The following is a 16,252-nucleotide window of genomic DNA, read 5'->3' on the forward strand; positions in this document are numbered from 1 at the left end:
ATAGATGAGGGGCAGATGGGCCTGGAGGCAGCCCAATCTCCCTTAAAGGAGCAGGAGCACACTGGGCACCCAGCAATAGCACAGTGGCAGCGAAGGTGTTAGTAGAGTTAGGACTGCAGGCAATACACAGGGTGCCATGAAGAGGCATTGCAGCTTACCTGTTTTTAACGCAGACTGTTGGACAGGTTCATTTGGGCAGCTGGCCGACTGGTTGGTGAGTTGACTTATGGAATGTTCTGTTTTTGTCTTTCCTGTTCTGAGTGGAACCTGTCCTCTTAATCCGCTGTATGGTCTTGGCCACTGCGCTACAGCTGAGTTTCAGGGTCTTGGCAATCTTCTTATAGTCTAAGCCATCTTTATACAGAGCAACAATTTTTTTTTTGGATCCTTAGAGTTCTTTGCCATGAGGGGCCATGCTGAACTTCCATTGACCAGTATGTGAGAGTGAGAGCGATAACACCAAATTTAACACACCTGCTTCCCATTCACACCTGATACCTTGTAACACTAACAAGTTACATGACACTGGGGAGGGAAAATGGCAATTTGTACACTTTTACTTGTATTCACTTTTGATGCCAGTGGTTTAGACATTAATGGCTGTGTATTGAGGTATTTTGAGGGCACAGCAAATTTACATAAGCTATACACTCACTACTTTACATTGTAGCAAAGTGTAATTTCTTCAGTGTTGTCACAGAAAAAGATAGAATAAAATACTTGTGAGGGGTGTACTCACTTTTGTGAGATACTGTATTATTGTGAAGACTGTAAAGAAAAATATCTACTTATATATTACAATAAATCAGGATTTGCAGCCATATATTGGTGTTGGAGTTCTAAATTATACAGAATGGACAGCGACCATGGACACAAATGGTACAATCCAATTGACGGGGCCAGAGAGTCCAAGTTTATATATCTATCCAGGTCATGAATACATACTGTAACATGTTCCAACTAACTCCTTGCATAACACTCATGGCAATTTTCATTATGAAATAAAAATAACAATTTGGCATCACATTTTTGTTCATTTTTATAAAAGTCTATGTAACTTTAAACCATATATTTTTGTCCACAGAGCTCAGAGAAGCCTTCAAAGAGTTTGACAAAGACAAAGATGGATATATCAGCTGTAAGGACCTAGGGGATTGCATGAGAACCATGGGATACATGCCAACCGAGATGGAGTTAATAGAACTGTCTCAGCAAATCAATATGAACCGTGAGTCATGTCCCTCTCTCATTGTAAACTTCCTAATTTATAGTAAGGATTTCTTATTTTTCACTCATAGCAAACTGACCCCACATATTTATCATGACTTGGAATATGCAAAAGGTTCATCAAATATTAGAAACTTAAGCTAGGGGCTTCGGAACTGAATTATGAATTCAACAAATCAGTGTTTGCAAGACAGTAACTTATATACCCTTTTTTTCCTATCCTTCTAAATATTTATAGTTGGAGGACATGTTGACTTTGATGACTTTGTAGAGTTAATGGGTCCTAAGCTTCTAGCAGAGACAGCTGATATGATTGGAGTAAAGGAACTTCGAGATGCCTTCAAAGAGGTGAGGAAATGCTTGAATGCCCTATTGTATAAACCTATCCTCCTTATTTATAATTATTATTATTATCAGTTGTTTTAATATCTTGTTCATCTTTTTAGTTTGATACCAATGGAGATGGAGAGATCAGTACAAGTGAACTACGGGAGGCAATGAAAAAGCTTCTGGGACAACAAGTTGGTCACAGAGACATTGAGGATATCATACGTGATGTTGATTTAAATGGGGATGGACAAGTGGATTTTGAAGGTTAGTATATCATAGTTACATAGTCACATTGTAGGTGAGGTTGAAAAAAGACACAAGTCTATCAAGTCCAACCTATGTGTGTGATTATATGTCAGTATTACATTGTATATCCCTGTATGTTGTGGTCGTTCAGGTGCTTATATAATAGTTTTTTACAACTATTGATTGCTCCCCGCTGATACGACCGCCTGTGGAAGGGAATTCCACATCCTTGCCGCTCTTACAGTAAAGAACCCTCTACGTACTTTACGGTTAAACCTCTTTTCTTCTAATTTTAACGAGTGGCCATGTGTCTTGTGAAAAACTACCTTCCGCAAAAAAAAAGTTTTTTCCCTATTGTGTGGTCAACAGTACGGTATTTGTAAATTTAAATCATATCCCCTCTCAAGCGTCTTTTCTCTAGAGAGAATAAGTTCAGTGCTTGCAACCTTTCTTCATAACTAATATCCTCCAGACCCTTTATAAGCTTTGTTGCCCTTCTTTGTATTCGCTCCATTTCCAGTACATCCTTCCTGAGGACTGGTGCCCAGAACTGGACAGCATACTCTAGGTGTGACTGAAGTCTTGTAGAGAGAAAGAATTATCGTTTTATCTCTGAAGTTGCTCCCCTTTTTAATGCATGCCAATATTCAGTTTGCTTTGTTAGCAGCAGCTTGGCATTGCATGCCATTGCTGAGCCTATCACTTTCTAGGACCCCCAGGTCCTTTTCCATCCTAGATTCCGTCAGAGGTTCTCCCCCCAGTGTATAGATTACATTCACATTTTTGCCACCCAAATGCATTATTTTACATTTTTCTACATTAAACCTCATTTGCCATGTAGTTGCCCACTACATTAATTTGTTCGGATCTTTTTGGAAGGTTTCCACATCCTGCGGAGAAGTTATTGGCCTGGTTAGCATAGTATCGTCAACAAATACAGAGATTGAACTGTTTACCCCATCCTCCAGGTCATTTATGAACAAATTAATTTTGTATAATTTTGTGTAATATGATTGGTCCCAGCACAGAACCCTGGGGGACCCCACTACCCACCCCTGACCATTCCGAGTACTCCCCATTTATAACCAACCTCTCGTCCTTATAGCCAGTTTTCAAACCATGTACTCTCCCTATGGTCCATGCCAATGGACCTTATTTTGTACAGTAAACATTTATGGGGAACTGTGTCAAATGCTTTTGCAAAACGCAGATACCCCACGTCTACGGGCCTTTGTTTATCTAGATGGCAACTCACCTCCTCATAGAAGATTAATAGATTGGTTTGCCAAGAATGATTCTTCATGAATCCATGCTGATTACTGATTAATACCGTTATCATCTCCTCCAAGCATACTATTGATGTTAGGCTAACTGGTCTGTAATTCCCAGGGATGTATTTTGGGCCCTTTTTAAATATCAGTGCTACATTGGCTTTTCTCCAATCTGCTGGTACCATTCCAGTCAGTAGACTGTCAGTAAAAATTAGGAACAATGGTCTGGCAATTACTTGACTGAGTTCCCTAAGTACCCTCGGGTGCAAGCCATCTGGTGCCGGTGAATTATTAATGTTAAGTTTCCCAAGTCTAATTTAAATTTTGTCCTCTTTTAACCATGGAGGTGCTTCCTGTGATGTGCCATGAGGATAAACACTGCAGGTTTGGTTACTTAAGCCCCCAATTCCCTCGTGAAGACTGAGGAGAAGAATAAATTCAATACCTTCGCCATCTCCCCATCCTTTGTAACCAAATGTCCTTCCTCATTCTTTATGGGGCCAAAATGGTTTGTTCTCCCTTTTTTACTGTTTACATACTTAAAGAATTTCTTGGGATTTGTTTTTGCTTTCCTACACTATGTGTCTTTCGTGTTCTATCTTAGCCACCCTAATTGCACCCTTACATTTCTTGTTGCATTCTTTATAAAGTCTGAATGCTGATGATGATCCCTCGACCATGTATTTTTTTAAGGCCTTCTCCTTTGCTTTTATATGCATTTTTACATCGGAGTTAAGCCATCCAGGACTTTTGTTTGCTCTTTTAAATTTATTACCCAATGGGATGCATTGGCTAATGCCCTTATTTAATATGTTCTTAAAGCAAACCCATCTCTCCTCTGTGTTCTTTGTTTCTAAGATTTTATCCCAATTTATGCCTTCTAGCAAGGTTCGTAGTTTAGGGAAGTTGGCTCTTTTGAAACTCTGTGTCTTTGTATTCTCCTTATGTTTCCTATTTGTGTGATTTATACTGAAGCCAATTGACCTGTGATTGCTGTTTCCTAAATTGCCCTGTATTTCCACATACGTGATCAGGTCTGTATTGGTGGTAATCAGTAGATCCAGTAATGCTTTATTTCTAGTTGGTGCATCTACCATCTGAACCATGAAATTGTCCTGCAAGACATTTAGGAATTGGCGAGCCTTAGACGAATGCGTGGTTTCCTCCGTCCAGTCTATGTCTAAATAATTAAAATCCCCCATTATGATAACACTTCCCATCCTTGCTGCTAATCTAAATTGTGATAGGAGATCTGTATCCCCTTCCTCCCTCAGGTTTGGGGGCATATAGCATACTCCCAGTATTATTTTCCCCTTAGCTTCATCCCTTAGAAGCTCTACCCATAAGGATTCCACCTCTTCCCTAGCTCCATTAGCGATGTCATCTCTCACATTCACTTGTACATTATTCTTGATATATAGGCATACCCCCCCCCCCTTTTTTTACCCTCTCTATCCCTGCGATAAAGGGTATACCCTTGAATGGTTGCCAGCCAATCATGAGAGCTGTTGAAGCAGATCTCTGAAATTCCTACAAAATCCAAATCCTCCTGGTAAAACAGTATCTCTAGTTCACCCATCTTGTCCGCCAGGCTCCTAGCATTGGTGAACATGCCATGTAGTTTAGACCGGTCGCATACTAGCCTTTTATTGGGTGTTCCGAGATTGCAACTAGGACTTGTTACACTAATGCCTCCAATACTACCCTATGGAATATTTTCCGCGCTGACAATCTCTACCTCTGGGCCCCCCCCCCTCCCGTTGCCTAGTTTAAAAACCGCTCTAACTTTTTGGCCATCTTTACTCCCAGCTGATTTGCACCTTCCTCATTTAGGTGCACTCTGTCCCTTCTATAGTACTGGTGATCAACTGAGAAGTTGTCCCAGTCCTCCAGGGACCCAAACCCCTCCTTACTACACCAGCTCCTCAGCCACTTGTTTACTTCCCTAATCTCCCTCTGTCTTTCTGGTGTGGCTCAAGGTGCCGGTACTACCTTGTAGGTCTTTTTCCTCAGTTTAGCTCCCAAGTCCCTAAAATCGTTCTTTAGGACACACCATCTGCCTCTGACTTTGCCATTGGTGCCAACATGCACCATGACACCCAGGTCTTCCCCAGCCCCTCCCAGTATTCTGTCCACCAGCTCCATGATGTGCCGAACCCAAGCGCCTGGTAGACAACACACAGTTTGGCTCTTCAGGTCTTTGTTACAGATTGTCCTCTCTGTCCTTCTAACAACTGAGTCCCCTACCACCAGAATCTGTCTTTCCTTTCCCTCCACTCTCACTGGAGGAATTCTTCCCCCAACAGCTAGGAGAGTCCCTCAGCCCCAGCAGTGCTGGTCCCTGACTGGTTTCACCGATGTCACTCAATGGAGTGTACTTATTGGGATGCTCCAATCCTGGATCAGCCTCCCTGGCACTTCCCCCTCTACCCTTCCTGACTGTCACCCATCTACTCTTTTCTAGTGCCTGCACCTATTTGTCTCTACCCACCTCTGTGCTGGCCCCTGCCGGGTACATTCCCGGCTCTCCTTTAGTATGAGGGGTCTTCTCAGTGCTGAAAATTGCTTCCCAAGATTCAGAACCTGGGCTTCCAGGGAAACAATGTGCTTATATTTTGCACAGTGGTATTTGCCCTCGTTTGGATGATCAAGGAACGCATACATGCTGCAAGACATACACCGAGTCGCATCTCCACACCCTGCGGGTATCGTACCTACTAATTTAATCAGGATTGGGGACTATGCCCTGTTCAAATTACCTAAGAACTAGCTTCCTACCACTAATACTAAACAAGACAATACACAGGTACTCGCAGACCCACGTTCACACACAATACACAAGCATACACAATACACAAGTATTAACGATCCACACACACTACTCAGACAACACGCAGGTACTCACAATACACAGGTACTACCTGACACTAATACTCAATACAGCCCACGTAAACTCGCAGCACTCATGTTCTTACAATACACAGGTACACATTCACATTACACAGGTACTTTGACCCCTGCTATAACCTCCTGTTTTCAACTCTGGTTTTTAACTCACCACTTAGTCCAGTTCCACTTGGTCTAAGTTAAAGCAAACTCAAAGATGAGCAGGCTCAACATGAGTTCTACGGAAAGTTATATGGCCTCAAGCACCTATGACCAATTAACCACTCCCCTTAATTAGTAGGCTGAAGGAAGGAAAGAAAAAAAAGGCTTTTTAAAAAGTGACAGAAAAAGGCGTTAAAGCGGAGTTCCACCCAAAAATAGAACTTCCGCTTTAAGTGAAGGTGACCCCCTGACATGTCACATTTGACATGGCATTTTTTGGGGGGGGGGGGGGCGGGGGGTGTGGATAACCTCTTTTTAGGGGCATCCAGCTTTCACTTCCACGGAGCCAGAAGGAAGTTCACCTCTCCTCCCTCGCACCATGCCTAGCTTTGAAGCCACAGACGGGCACCCACAGTCACAATACCAGCACCAAGGAGAGGAGGGGGAGAGAAGCGGGGCTTTGTATGCCCGCATCGCTGGACCATGGGACAGGTGAGTGTCCGATTATTAAAAGTCAGCAGCTATACTTTTTGTAGCTGCTGACTTTTATATGGGTGGAACTCCGCTTTAAAAAAGCTGCAATGAAAAGCCCCAAAAAAGAACCTAAAAAATGCAACACAGCAATCACCAACAGTCAAAAGCAAAACTTATTCATACTCTCCACTCAAGGTCCCCACTGTTTAGCTTACAACCAGCAGTCTATACCTGAAAGAACCTAATTTAGGCCTGGGAATAAACAAAAATCGAATTAACGCCAAAATGATAATGAATAATTTAAAGTTCAATCCCTTTATTAATTAAAAAAAAGAAAGTACAAACATGAGGAATGTAAATGTGAACATGCATAGTAGTGCAACAATAAAGAATCATTTTCTCCACTTCGATGTGTGAGGCTGTAAAAATAAGCAAAAGCAATGTAACAAATGTTTATCGCTCCAATCTCTAACATGCTGTAGTAAGGTGGTGTCTAGTTGCCATCAGTTTTTCTTTACAGTCACAAATTTTGTCAATAAAGAAGAATAATGGTGTACTGTATGTATTTACTTCTTTAATCATTTCTTTTTTTTTTTCCCATTGACAGAGTTTGTTCGTATGATGTCTCGCTGACTTGTGAAATAATGCCCATCTTACCCACTTGACTGCGCCACTTTGGCGAAGCTGTGCCTCAAACACTCCACTAATATTTGGACTTGAAAGGGCAGTGCCCACATCAGCCATAATGTCCCTATCTTGGAGGCACCATGTTAATGCCATGTCAGTATTCTTGTTGTGGAATACAGCACAGGTCATTCTTCCTGCTGATCCCGCTGCTCTGACTCATAGTGTGCCATTCCACTCCCAGAAATGTGATAATCAATGTATGGGACAACCATAAGGGGCTTGCTTCTAACTGTCACACAGCTTGAAGAAGCCTTCAGGATGCTGAGAAGAACAAACCTGTGTGTGCATGAGACAGCTCCCATCATGTGATTTTAACTCCTAGAGGATTTGTGCAATAATAGAATAGAATCTGCTTCCTGGATTTTCAGCTATATTAAATAAATAGTCTTAAATATCTATAATCGTGATCTTGCAATGCAAGAACAGTGTAGAATACAGGTATGTACACAGCTATTACATACAGATATGGCTTTACTGGTGTGTACTCAAGCATTTAATGACTTAGTAGTATCTTACTAGGATGTAATAAAAATAAAAAATAAAATAAAACATCTGTTAGCAACAATACACAGTATCAAGGAGAATAGTCTGGGCATAGAGCCGCAGACAGGAAACATTTTAGGGGCAAGGACCAAATGTAATATACTCTTAGAGACAGAGTAGTAGTATTACCTGGTTCTATTTTTACATTTTTTCTATGTAATGCTTTATAGACACTTGACATTAAGGGGTTGAATTACTAAAACTGAAGAGTGCAAAGTCTGTTGCAGCTCTGCATAGTAACCAATCAGTTCTCAGGTTGTTTTTTCAAAGTTTAATTGAACAAGCTGAAGTTAAAAGCTGATTGGCTGCCATGCACAGCTGCACCAGATTTTGCACCCTCCAGTTTTAGTAAATCAAGCCATAATTCTTTAACCATAAGGACTGTTATAAATAACACTGCTTTAAGAATTGAAGGGAATCCCACGTACATTTTTTTCTTCTCCCCAATGCAGGAGTGCTGAGAAACATCCGGTATTTCCGGAGATGGGGAACAATTGACCTCCTCTTCCTACCAGGATGCAGTGCACCACAAGGAAAAGAGAAGGTCATTAACCTGTGTAAGCTCTGACACGAACCAAGCTATCACATGGTTTAGACTCAGCACTCCTGCAGGCAAATGGAGTGGAGCAGTGGAAAAGCACAGAGGAGGTGAGAGAAAGACACTTTCAAGATTACACAGCTTTTATAACTTGAAAAGGAATTTCAAAAGGAATGTGCATTATGGCATACTAAATTGAGAGTTAAGATTCACAAATGGCTCATCAATCCATTTTCAATTAAAAAATGTTAATACTTAAAAAAAAATTGTGACCCCCTGTTCTGGCTAGCCTAGGGTAAAAGTTTGTATGTGACTGACTGGTGCCCAAGAAAGACAATGGAACCTCTGTTTGAAGGGCCAAAACCTACTCTTTTAAAACGTATGTGTAGCCAAACATTTTTCGTTTTGGATACAGTAGGTAGAGTAAGTTTTTATTGCTGTCTTTGTCCTGGTTCAGTAGAGTCACATTTATTTTCTCCTATTTGTCCTGGTGACCACCATCAACAGAAAGTGATGGGAGATCCAAAATTTTAAGACATTTAAAACAAGACATTACCCACAAGATAATTCTGCCATTTGGGAAACTGTCTAAGAGGGGAACTTATACTTTGTAGAAATTTCTTCTAATTTCCTGGTGTGTCTCCAGGACAGGAAGTAAAGGGAAATCTCCCCAACAGGCCACAGACAGCAACAAATAAACTGACAGGGGTTTTAACCTTTCTTCTCAGTCCTAAATTTAAAAAGTTTTGGCTGAACTATTTAAAAAAAAAAATTTGAAAAAAAGAGATGGACAAATGTCACTTGCATTCTCCTACCCATCACAAACTCTGACTTTATTTTGCTTAATATGATCCTCGGCTCCATCTATTGATCATATTACAGTTTTTCCCTGATTTAAGTATTTTATGAAAAATACTGCATTATGGCCACTAGATGGAGCTGATGATCCTAGGACAGGGATATGCAATTAGCGGACCTCCACTACAAGTCCCATCATGCCTCTGCCTCTGGGTGTCATTCTTGTGGCTGTCAGAGTCTTGCTAGGCCTCATGGGAATTGTAGTTCTGCAACAGCTGGAGGTCCGCTAATTGCATATCCCTGTCCTAGGAAATCAAGGTATTAAAGTGTTACTAAATCCAGGACCCTGCATGCACTACATCTTGTCTCCCACAGTAAACAGAACATGGAAAGGCAATTATTTTAGTAAATATAAACTGCTAAATATCTTTTCTCATTAGCAGTATATAGCGATCTTGTGACTTCTATTAGTCCCTGGTTAAAGCTTGTAGGAGGAGTTTTTATACTGCACTGAGCTGGCCTATCAGGATCCAGGACCCCTGACCCTCTGTGTGGACAGTGCTGATTGGCCCTGTACTGTTCGCACTCTCACAAGAAAATAAAAAAAGTCTCTAGCCATTCACACCAAACTGAGCATGTAATACAGAGCTCCAAAGGCTCTGTATAATCCAGACATGTTCTGGAGTCAGTGGAAGAAGAGGAGGACCTGAGCATATAAGATCAAGCAGTAGTTGTACACGATGCAGAGGATTAACCCCTTAGTTTCCACAGTGAGTATAACAAGCATGCTTTACTGCAGTGGTCATCAAAACTGTCCTCAGGGCCCACTAACAGGCCAGGTTTACAAGATAACTGAAATACATCACAGGTGATATCATTTGCTGCTCAGTGATTGCAGTCTGCATCTCCCCAAGGTAATACATAAAACCTGGCCTGTTAGTGGGCCCTGAGGACAGGGTTCATGACCGCTGCTTTACTGCATATACAGACTGATCTTACTGTTGTGGATTTAGTGACACTTTAAGAAAAATGTCAGAATTTGTGATGGCTAGGCAAATGCTTGTGACGTTTATTCAACACTTTTTTAACATACCTACATGTTGGGTCAGAAAAATGATCTTCAGCAAATCTTGGCAAGCACGATATAACTGTAACAGGTACCAACAGGTAATTTGGGCATTTACCTGAGAATTATGAGTATTCCTGAGAAACTGTAGGTACCAGATAAATATTCACCTTCTAATCGGCAACAGGAAATTAAATATTTAATATTTACAAGTTTATTAAAAATAGGCTAATTTTGTATTGTTTGACAGAGTCGGCAAAGCAAGAAAACTTTTTTTGTTTATGTAAATTATTTTTTTAAGTAACAAAAAATATGTTGATTGTTGTGCATTTACTTTCATGTATGATCTTTATTGCACTGTGGTTCCTGGCTGATTACCTGAAACTAGGCAGCGGGTAGCCATGAGCAAAAGTGAAGGTGTTTTCTTTTTAGTGAGCATGAAACTGAAATAGTATTTCCATGAACATCTTCTAATATCACAATGTGAGTTCTTTTAATACCATTACCCCTCTAGGTCCCCATGACCCTGACAAATCAAATCAGCTTCATGTCTATCAGTAGCCTACAACATTATAAGTGTATCTTGTCTCATAAAATTGGACAGCACAGGAAACTTACCTTGAGGCTTGAACTGGCCATTCAAGTTACCAGCAAATCCACCATGGTCCTCAGGACAGATTGGATCCCTCCAGCTAGAGTGAGACTAGGAAGCATGCAAACATTTTATCCTTGTGTCTTCAAGCCACTTCTCAACATATTTCTATGTTAAGTGATAGAATGTGCATGTTACATATTATATATGTCATAGTGAGCACCTATAACTAGATTTCCTGGATGCTCCTTGATATTTCCCTCATACAATCCTAGTACTTTGGATACTGTGTGCATGGATTTATGTGTTTCATTCTTATACAATAGTTTAACGATGCAGAATTATTAACTGAATATTCGAATGGTCTCTTTTTCATAGAATCAAACAGTGCCAACTGCATCAATACAGCATTATCATTTTATGTGTATTGCGTCTTTATAAATATTTAACTTTGTACTCAGATGAATGTTGTGATTACATTGCTACAACATGAAAAAATATGCACACGACAATGAAGAATCACAGAACAAGAATTTCTTCCCAAAGGATTGTGTGCAATGATTCACTATAACTAAATATTCCACGGCTTTCATCAATCATGACAAGGACAAATACAGTGCATCCCATATGGTTAAGAATGGAATCTCTAGGGATCAACACTGTCTAGACTTCTTATGCTGAGAGTATTTACTTGATAAATGCTCGGTGGTTCGTGAAGAGCAGTGTTTCTTAACTCCAGTCCTCAAGGTGCTCCAACGGGTCATGTTTTCAGTCTCTCCATTATTTTGCACAGATGATTTGATCAGTTTTACTGCCTTAGTAATTACCACAACTGTTTGATCTGAGTGAAATACTTAAAATATGACCTGTTGGGGGCCTTGAGGACTGGAACACTGATGTATGGGATGATAGTTTTAGCATTATTCAATGAACGTATGATGTGCCAGGTCAGCTATTGCACAAAACTGCATTTCCAGTGTTTTATTTAGAGTGGACCCTACTGCCTAAACACCTTTATTTTATCAAGTAGATGTAAGTCAAAATGGGACCCCCTTTATAAGCATTTGTGCATTTTTTAGCAAAACTAAAGTTGATACCATTAACCTAAAAAGTCATATTTAATGTAGCTGCCCTACAAATTGTTTTGCTCTGTCAAATGACCTGGTCTCCTTTCGATGGCTGTTTGTATTTATGTACTGCCCACTTGCTTTGACCACAAAAATAAGAACTGGGGCTGTTATGCTGGCCACAAGTACTTTGGATATGCATATTAAAATGGCCTAGAGGGTAGTAACACATCTATATTATACTTGGCCTCTTGGAAATCATCTGTGTCAGGAATGGGCTTTCTTTATTTCACCTAGATCAGGGATCTGCAATTAGCGGACCTCCAGCTGTTGCAAAACTACAAGTACCATCATGCCTCTGGGTGTCATGCTTGTGGCTGTCAGAGTCTTGCTATGCCTCATGGGACTTGTAGTTCTACAACAGCTGGAGGTCCGCTAATTGCATATCCCTGACCTAGATACTTGCAAATGGCCTGCAACACTGGTGGGCTTTCTATATTATACTTGGTCTTTTTGGAAATCAGCTGTATCAGGGATGGGCTTTTTATATTACAGTTGGCTCCTTGGGAAACCTGTTTCAGGGACGGACTTTCTATATGGTAATTGACTCCTTAGGAATACTCTGTGTCGGGGATTGGCTTTCTATAAGACACTTGGCTCTTTGGGAATCCTCAGTGTCAGAAATAGGCTTTCTATAAGACACCTGGCTATTTAGGAATCCTCTGTGTCAGAGACAGGCTTCTATATGATGCATGGTTCCTTTGGGAACCTTCTTTGTCAGGGATAGGCTTTCTATAAGACATTTGGCTCTTTGGGAATCCACTGTTGGATACAGGCTTTCTATATGACACATGGTTCATCGGCAATTCTCTGTGTCAGGGAAAGGCTTTCTATATTACATTGGTTCCATTGGGATGCTCTGTGTTGGAGATGGTCGTTCTATATTACATTTGGTGTCAGAGATGGGCTTTCTTCGGCTGCTTTAGAACCCTCTCTGTTAGGAAAGTGTTTCTATATTATACTTCAGTCCTTGGGAATTCACAGTGTCAGAGGTGAGCATTCTTTATTACATTTGGTTCCCTTTGGATTGTCTTGTTTCAGGGATGGACTGTCTATATTACCCCTGGCTCCTTCAGAATCCCCTCTATTAAGGATAGACTTTCTATACTACAGTTGACTCCATGAAAATTGGTTTTGTAAGAAATGGGATATTTCCTGTATATCTGCCATGACCAGGTTTTCTGTTTATAAAATTGGATGTAAAATTAAGGAACTGGGTGTTATGACAACAATTTTTGAGGGAAATCATTCTCATTTAAGTATGTGCTTCACTAAAAAGGAATATCGATAACATTATGTTGGGCATTTTGAAACAGAGGCAAAAGGGCTTGCTATGTAGAAAAAAACATTATGATAACCACATGCAAGTATAAGGGACATGCAGATATTACATGATTACACACTAAAAGATCACACAGCTGCGCACGTGCAGCTTAGTAATCTGGAAATATATCTAGAACAGTAACAATTATACAGAAAAGCACATTTGGTTTATTAACAATAACATAGACTATGGGCAGCCTGCCCCTCATCTCTGTTTGCAGAAGGTCAGCATTTCCCTTTGACATCATTATCCAATTGGTCTGCTAATCTCAATGTGTTTATCTGTGAGCCGCTCTAGGAAAGAAGCCATCCACATCGAGATTACACTGTCTAACAACACAGAATGCATGAGCAGCGGAGTCTCGGCTGGCATCACACAGTTCATACAGACCCGCTTTATTCAGGTCATTACGCGGGGTACTGCAAGGACATAAATAAACAAGATTGAACATAGAAACAAGCTGTGTTGATATTTTTATTAAAGCTGAAAATAAAAAAAATGAATTTCTGGTTATGCGGATGACTCACATTCAAAGGAAACACATTTTATTAAAACCTGGATTACCACAATTTGAAATACAACAAAAAATATTTTTTTTCAGAAACACATGTCAAACATGTAACAAAATTGAGTAACATAAAATTAATTAATGTATCATTAAAGCAAAAAAAACCTTCAATTTGACCCCAAAACACAGAAAATGGAAAACCGTGGAAAGACATGGTTACCGGTACTTGTTTGTAATTCGTTTGTAGACTGTCTAAGACAACTATAGTGCCTATTTGTAAACCCTGGTAAAAAAAAAAAAAAAAAAAAAACAGTAGCACTGTTGACCACAGCAGTCAACCAAATACTTGATTTTTTTAACCACTTCAATACCAGGCACTTTCTCCCCTTCTTGCCCAAGCCAATTTTCAGCTTTCAGCATTGTCGCTTTTTAAATGACAGTTGCGCGGTCAGGCAACACTGTACCCAAACTAAATTTTTAACATTTTGTTCCCACAAATAGAGATTTCTTTTGGTAGTATTTGATCACCTCTGGGGTTTTTATTTTTTGCTAAACAAATAATTTGGAAAACAAATATGTTTTTCTTCGTTTCTGTTATAAAATTATGTAAACAAGTAAGTTTTTTCCTTCACTGATGGGCACTGATAAGGCGGCACTGATGAGGTGGCACCAATGAGGTGGCACCGATGAGGTGACACTGATAATTGTCACTAATATGCAGCACTGATGGGCACTGATAGGCGACATTGATGGGCACTGATAGGTGGCACTGATGGGCACTGATTGGTGGCACTGATATGCGGTACTGATGGGCATTGATATGAGGCACTGATGGGCATTCATAGGGGGTACTGATGGGCACTGATAGGCGACACTGGTGAGCACTAAAAGGCTGCACTTATAGGTACTTATGGGTGGCACTGATGGGCTCTGATAGGTGGCACTGATGGGCATCACTGTAAAGGAGGCACTGGCAGGCATCATTTTTGGGCACAGATTGGCATCCCTTGTGGATATGGGTGGCATACCTGGTGGTCTTCAGTGGTGGTCATCCCTGGTGGCATCCCTGGTGGTCCTGGATGGGCATCTTCGGGGGGGGGGGGGGGGGCTGCGCCGATAATCAATCAATGCAGCCCCTCCCCCCTGTCAGGAGAGCAGCCGATCAGCTCTCCTCTACTCGCAACTGTCACACGCGAGTGAGGAAAAGCCGATACATGGCTCTGTGATTGGACACAGCTGATCACGGGGTAAAGAGTATCCATCAGAGACTCTTTACCGAGATCGGTGTGTCAGACTGACATGCCAAATCACGTGCCCCCGTGGGTGTGCGCCGGATGTTATCCTGAAAGATGTCACATGACTTCCAGTCAGGATAACTGAACCACCTATAGCAAAATGACAGCTGGGCGGGAAGTGGTTAAGGAGCAAATAAGAAGAAAGAGCGAGGATTTGACTAGTCACTTCAACCAACACTTTAATTGCTTCAAACTAAAATTGAAAATAGAGACGCTGCATAAGGTAAGTAGATTTCACATTATATATGTGAACTAAATTAAATCTGTAATGAAATTAATATTTATGTTGCCTTTGCTGACCATATTCTGAAAAAAATGCTAGTTGCCTGGCTCTCATGCTGATTCTTTGACTGTAGTACTTTGACCTTGAACTAGTCTTGAGCTCAAGTTTTTATTATACTTGTTGTATACTTGGTTTTGGTCATTGGAATAAAAAGCACCGAAACCAGAGAAGGCCCACCAACCAACATTCTAAAAAGGAGGTCAGCAATGGCAGTGTAAAAGTATTTCTCACTCCACTAAACAGAACAGCAGGGGCCTCATCCACGTCACTGTCCTCATGTGCAGTCAGCTGTTACACCTGAGCATTAGCATGACCTATTCACGGAGACTAGGATTTATATATAAGTCCTGGATGCATGGTGACAGACTTGAAAGTGCTCCTGGCCTTTATATTTCATAACCTTATATAGGTCTCGAATGCATGCGTAAAATTTCAGCTTTGTATCCATCCATCCAATTTGCTGCTCAAGAGACCTGCAATAATCTTTCCTTTAGGTGAAAACGGTGCCAAGACATGTCAATGACAATATAAATTCACATTGATGATCTTCTGTTGCTATGTTTGTATTTAGTCTACGGAGTCACTGCAAACCATAACATGAAGATTCTAAAGATAACAGGGGTTTCTATATTACTACTACAAATGGAGGTCTGAAAAATACTGAATAATCAGTCATTAGAAAAAGAAAAGTTCTATAATGAAATAGTCTATACATACATAGTAGATGTCTAACAAGAGTTGCAGACATTGAAACTTTGCATGTCCTTAAACAACTCCATTGCAGCTGGGGAACATTTTCTTCCCATTTTGTCTAATGCATAAAAAAATGGCATGCACACAGTGTTGTTTTTCAATAAGTTACAAAATGCGACTGGATATTGTCGGTTGCCTTTTC

The 16,252-nt window shown here is 40.6% G+C and overlaps 1 protein-coding gene across 2 annotated transcripts in view; it reads left to right on the top strand.

Annotated features, from left to right (window-relative positions):
• CABP1 (calcium binding protein 1) overlaps positions 1-14,340 on the top strand; it is an 86,820-nt gene extending 72,480 nt beyond the window's left edge. For both annotated transcript variants that reach the window (XM_077461478.1, XM_077461479.1), the window contains 4 exons: positions 1,085-1,228; positions 1,466-1,575; positions 1,674-1,821; positions 7,204-14,340. In XM_077461478.1, the coding sequence (XP_077317604.1) occupies positions 1,085-1,228; positions 1,466-1,575; positions 1,674-1,821; positions 7,204-7,229 (428 nt within the window). In that variant the 3' untranslated portion in view covers positions 7,230-14,340. The remainder of the gene's footprint in view (positions 1-1,084; positions 1,229-1,465; positions 1,576-1,673; positions 1,822-7,203) is intronic.
• The last annotated feature ends 1,912 nt before the right edge of the window (positions 14,341-16,252 follow it).

The sequence above is a fragment of the Lithobates pipiens genome, unplaced genomic scaffold, assembly GCF_037356315.1.
Source record: "Lithobates pipiens isolate NorthernLeopardFrog02 unplaced genomic scaffold, aLitPip1_a1.2 Scaffold_3, whole genome shotgun sequence".
Lineage (NCBI taxonomy): Eukaryota > Metazoa > Chordata > Amphibia > Anura > Ranidae > Lithobates > Lithobates pipiens.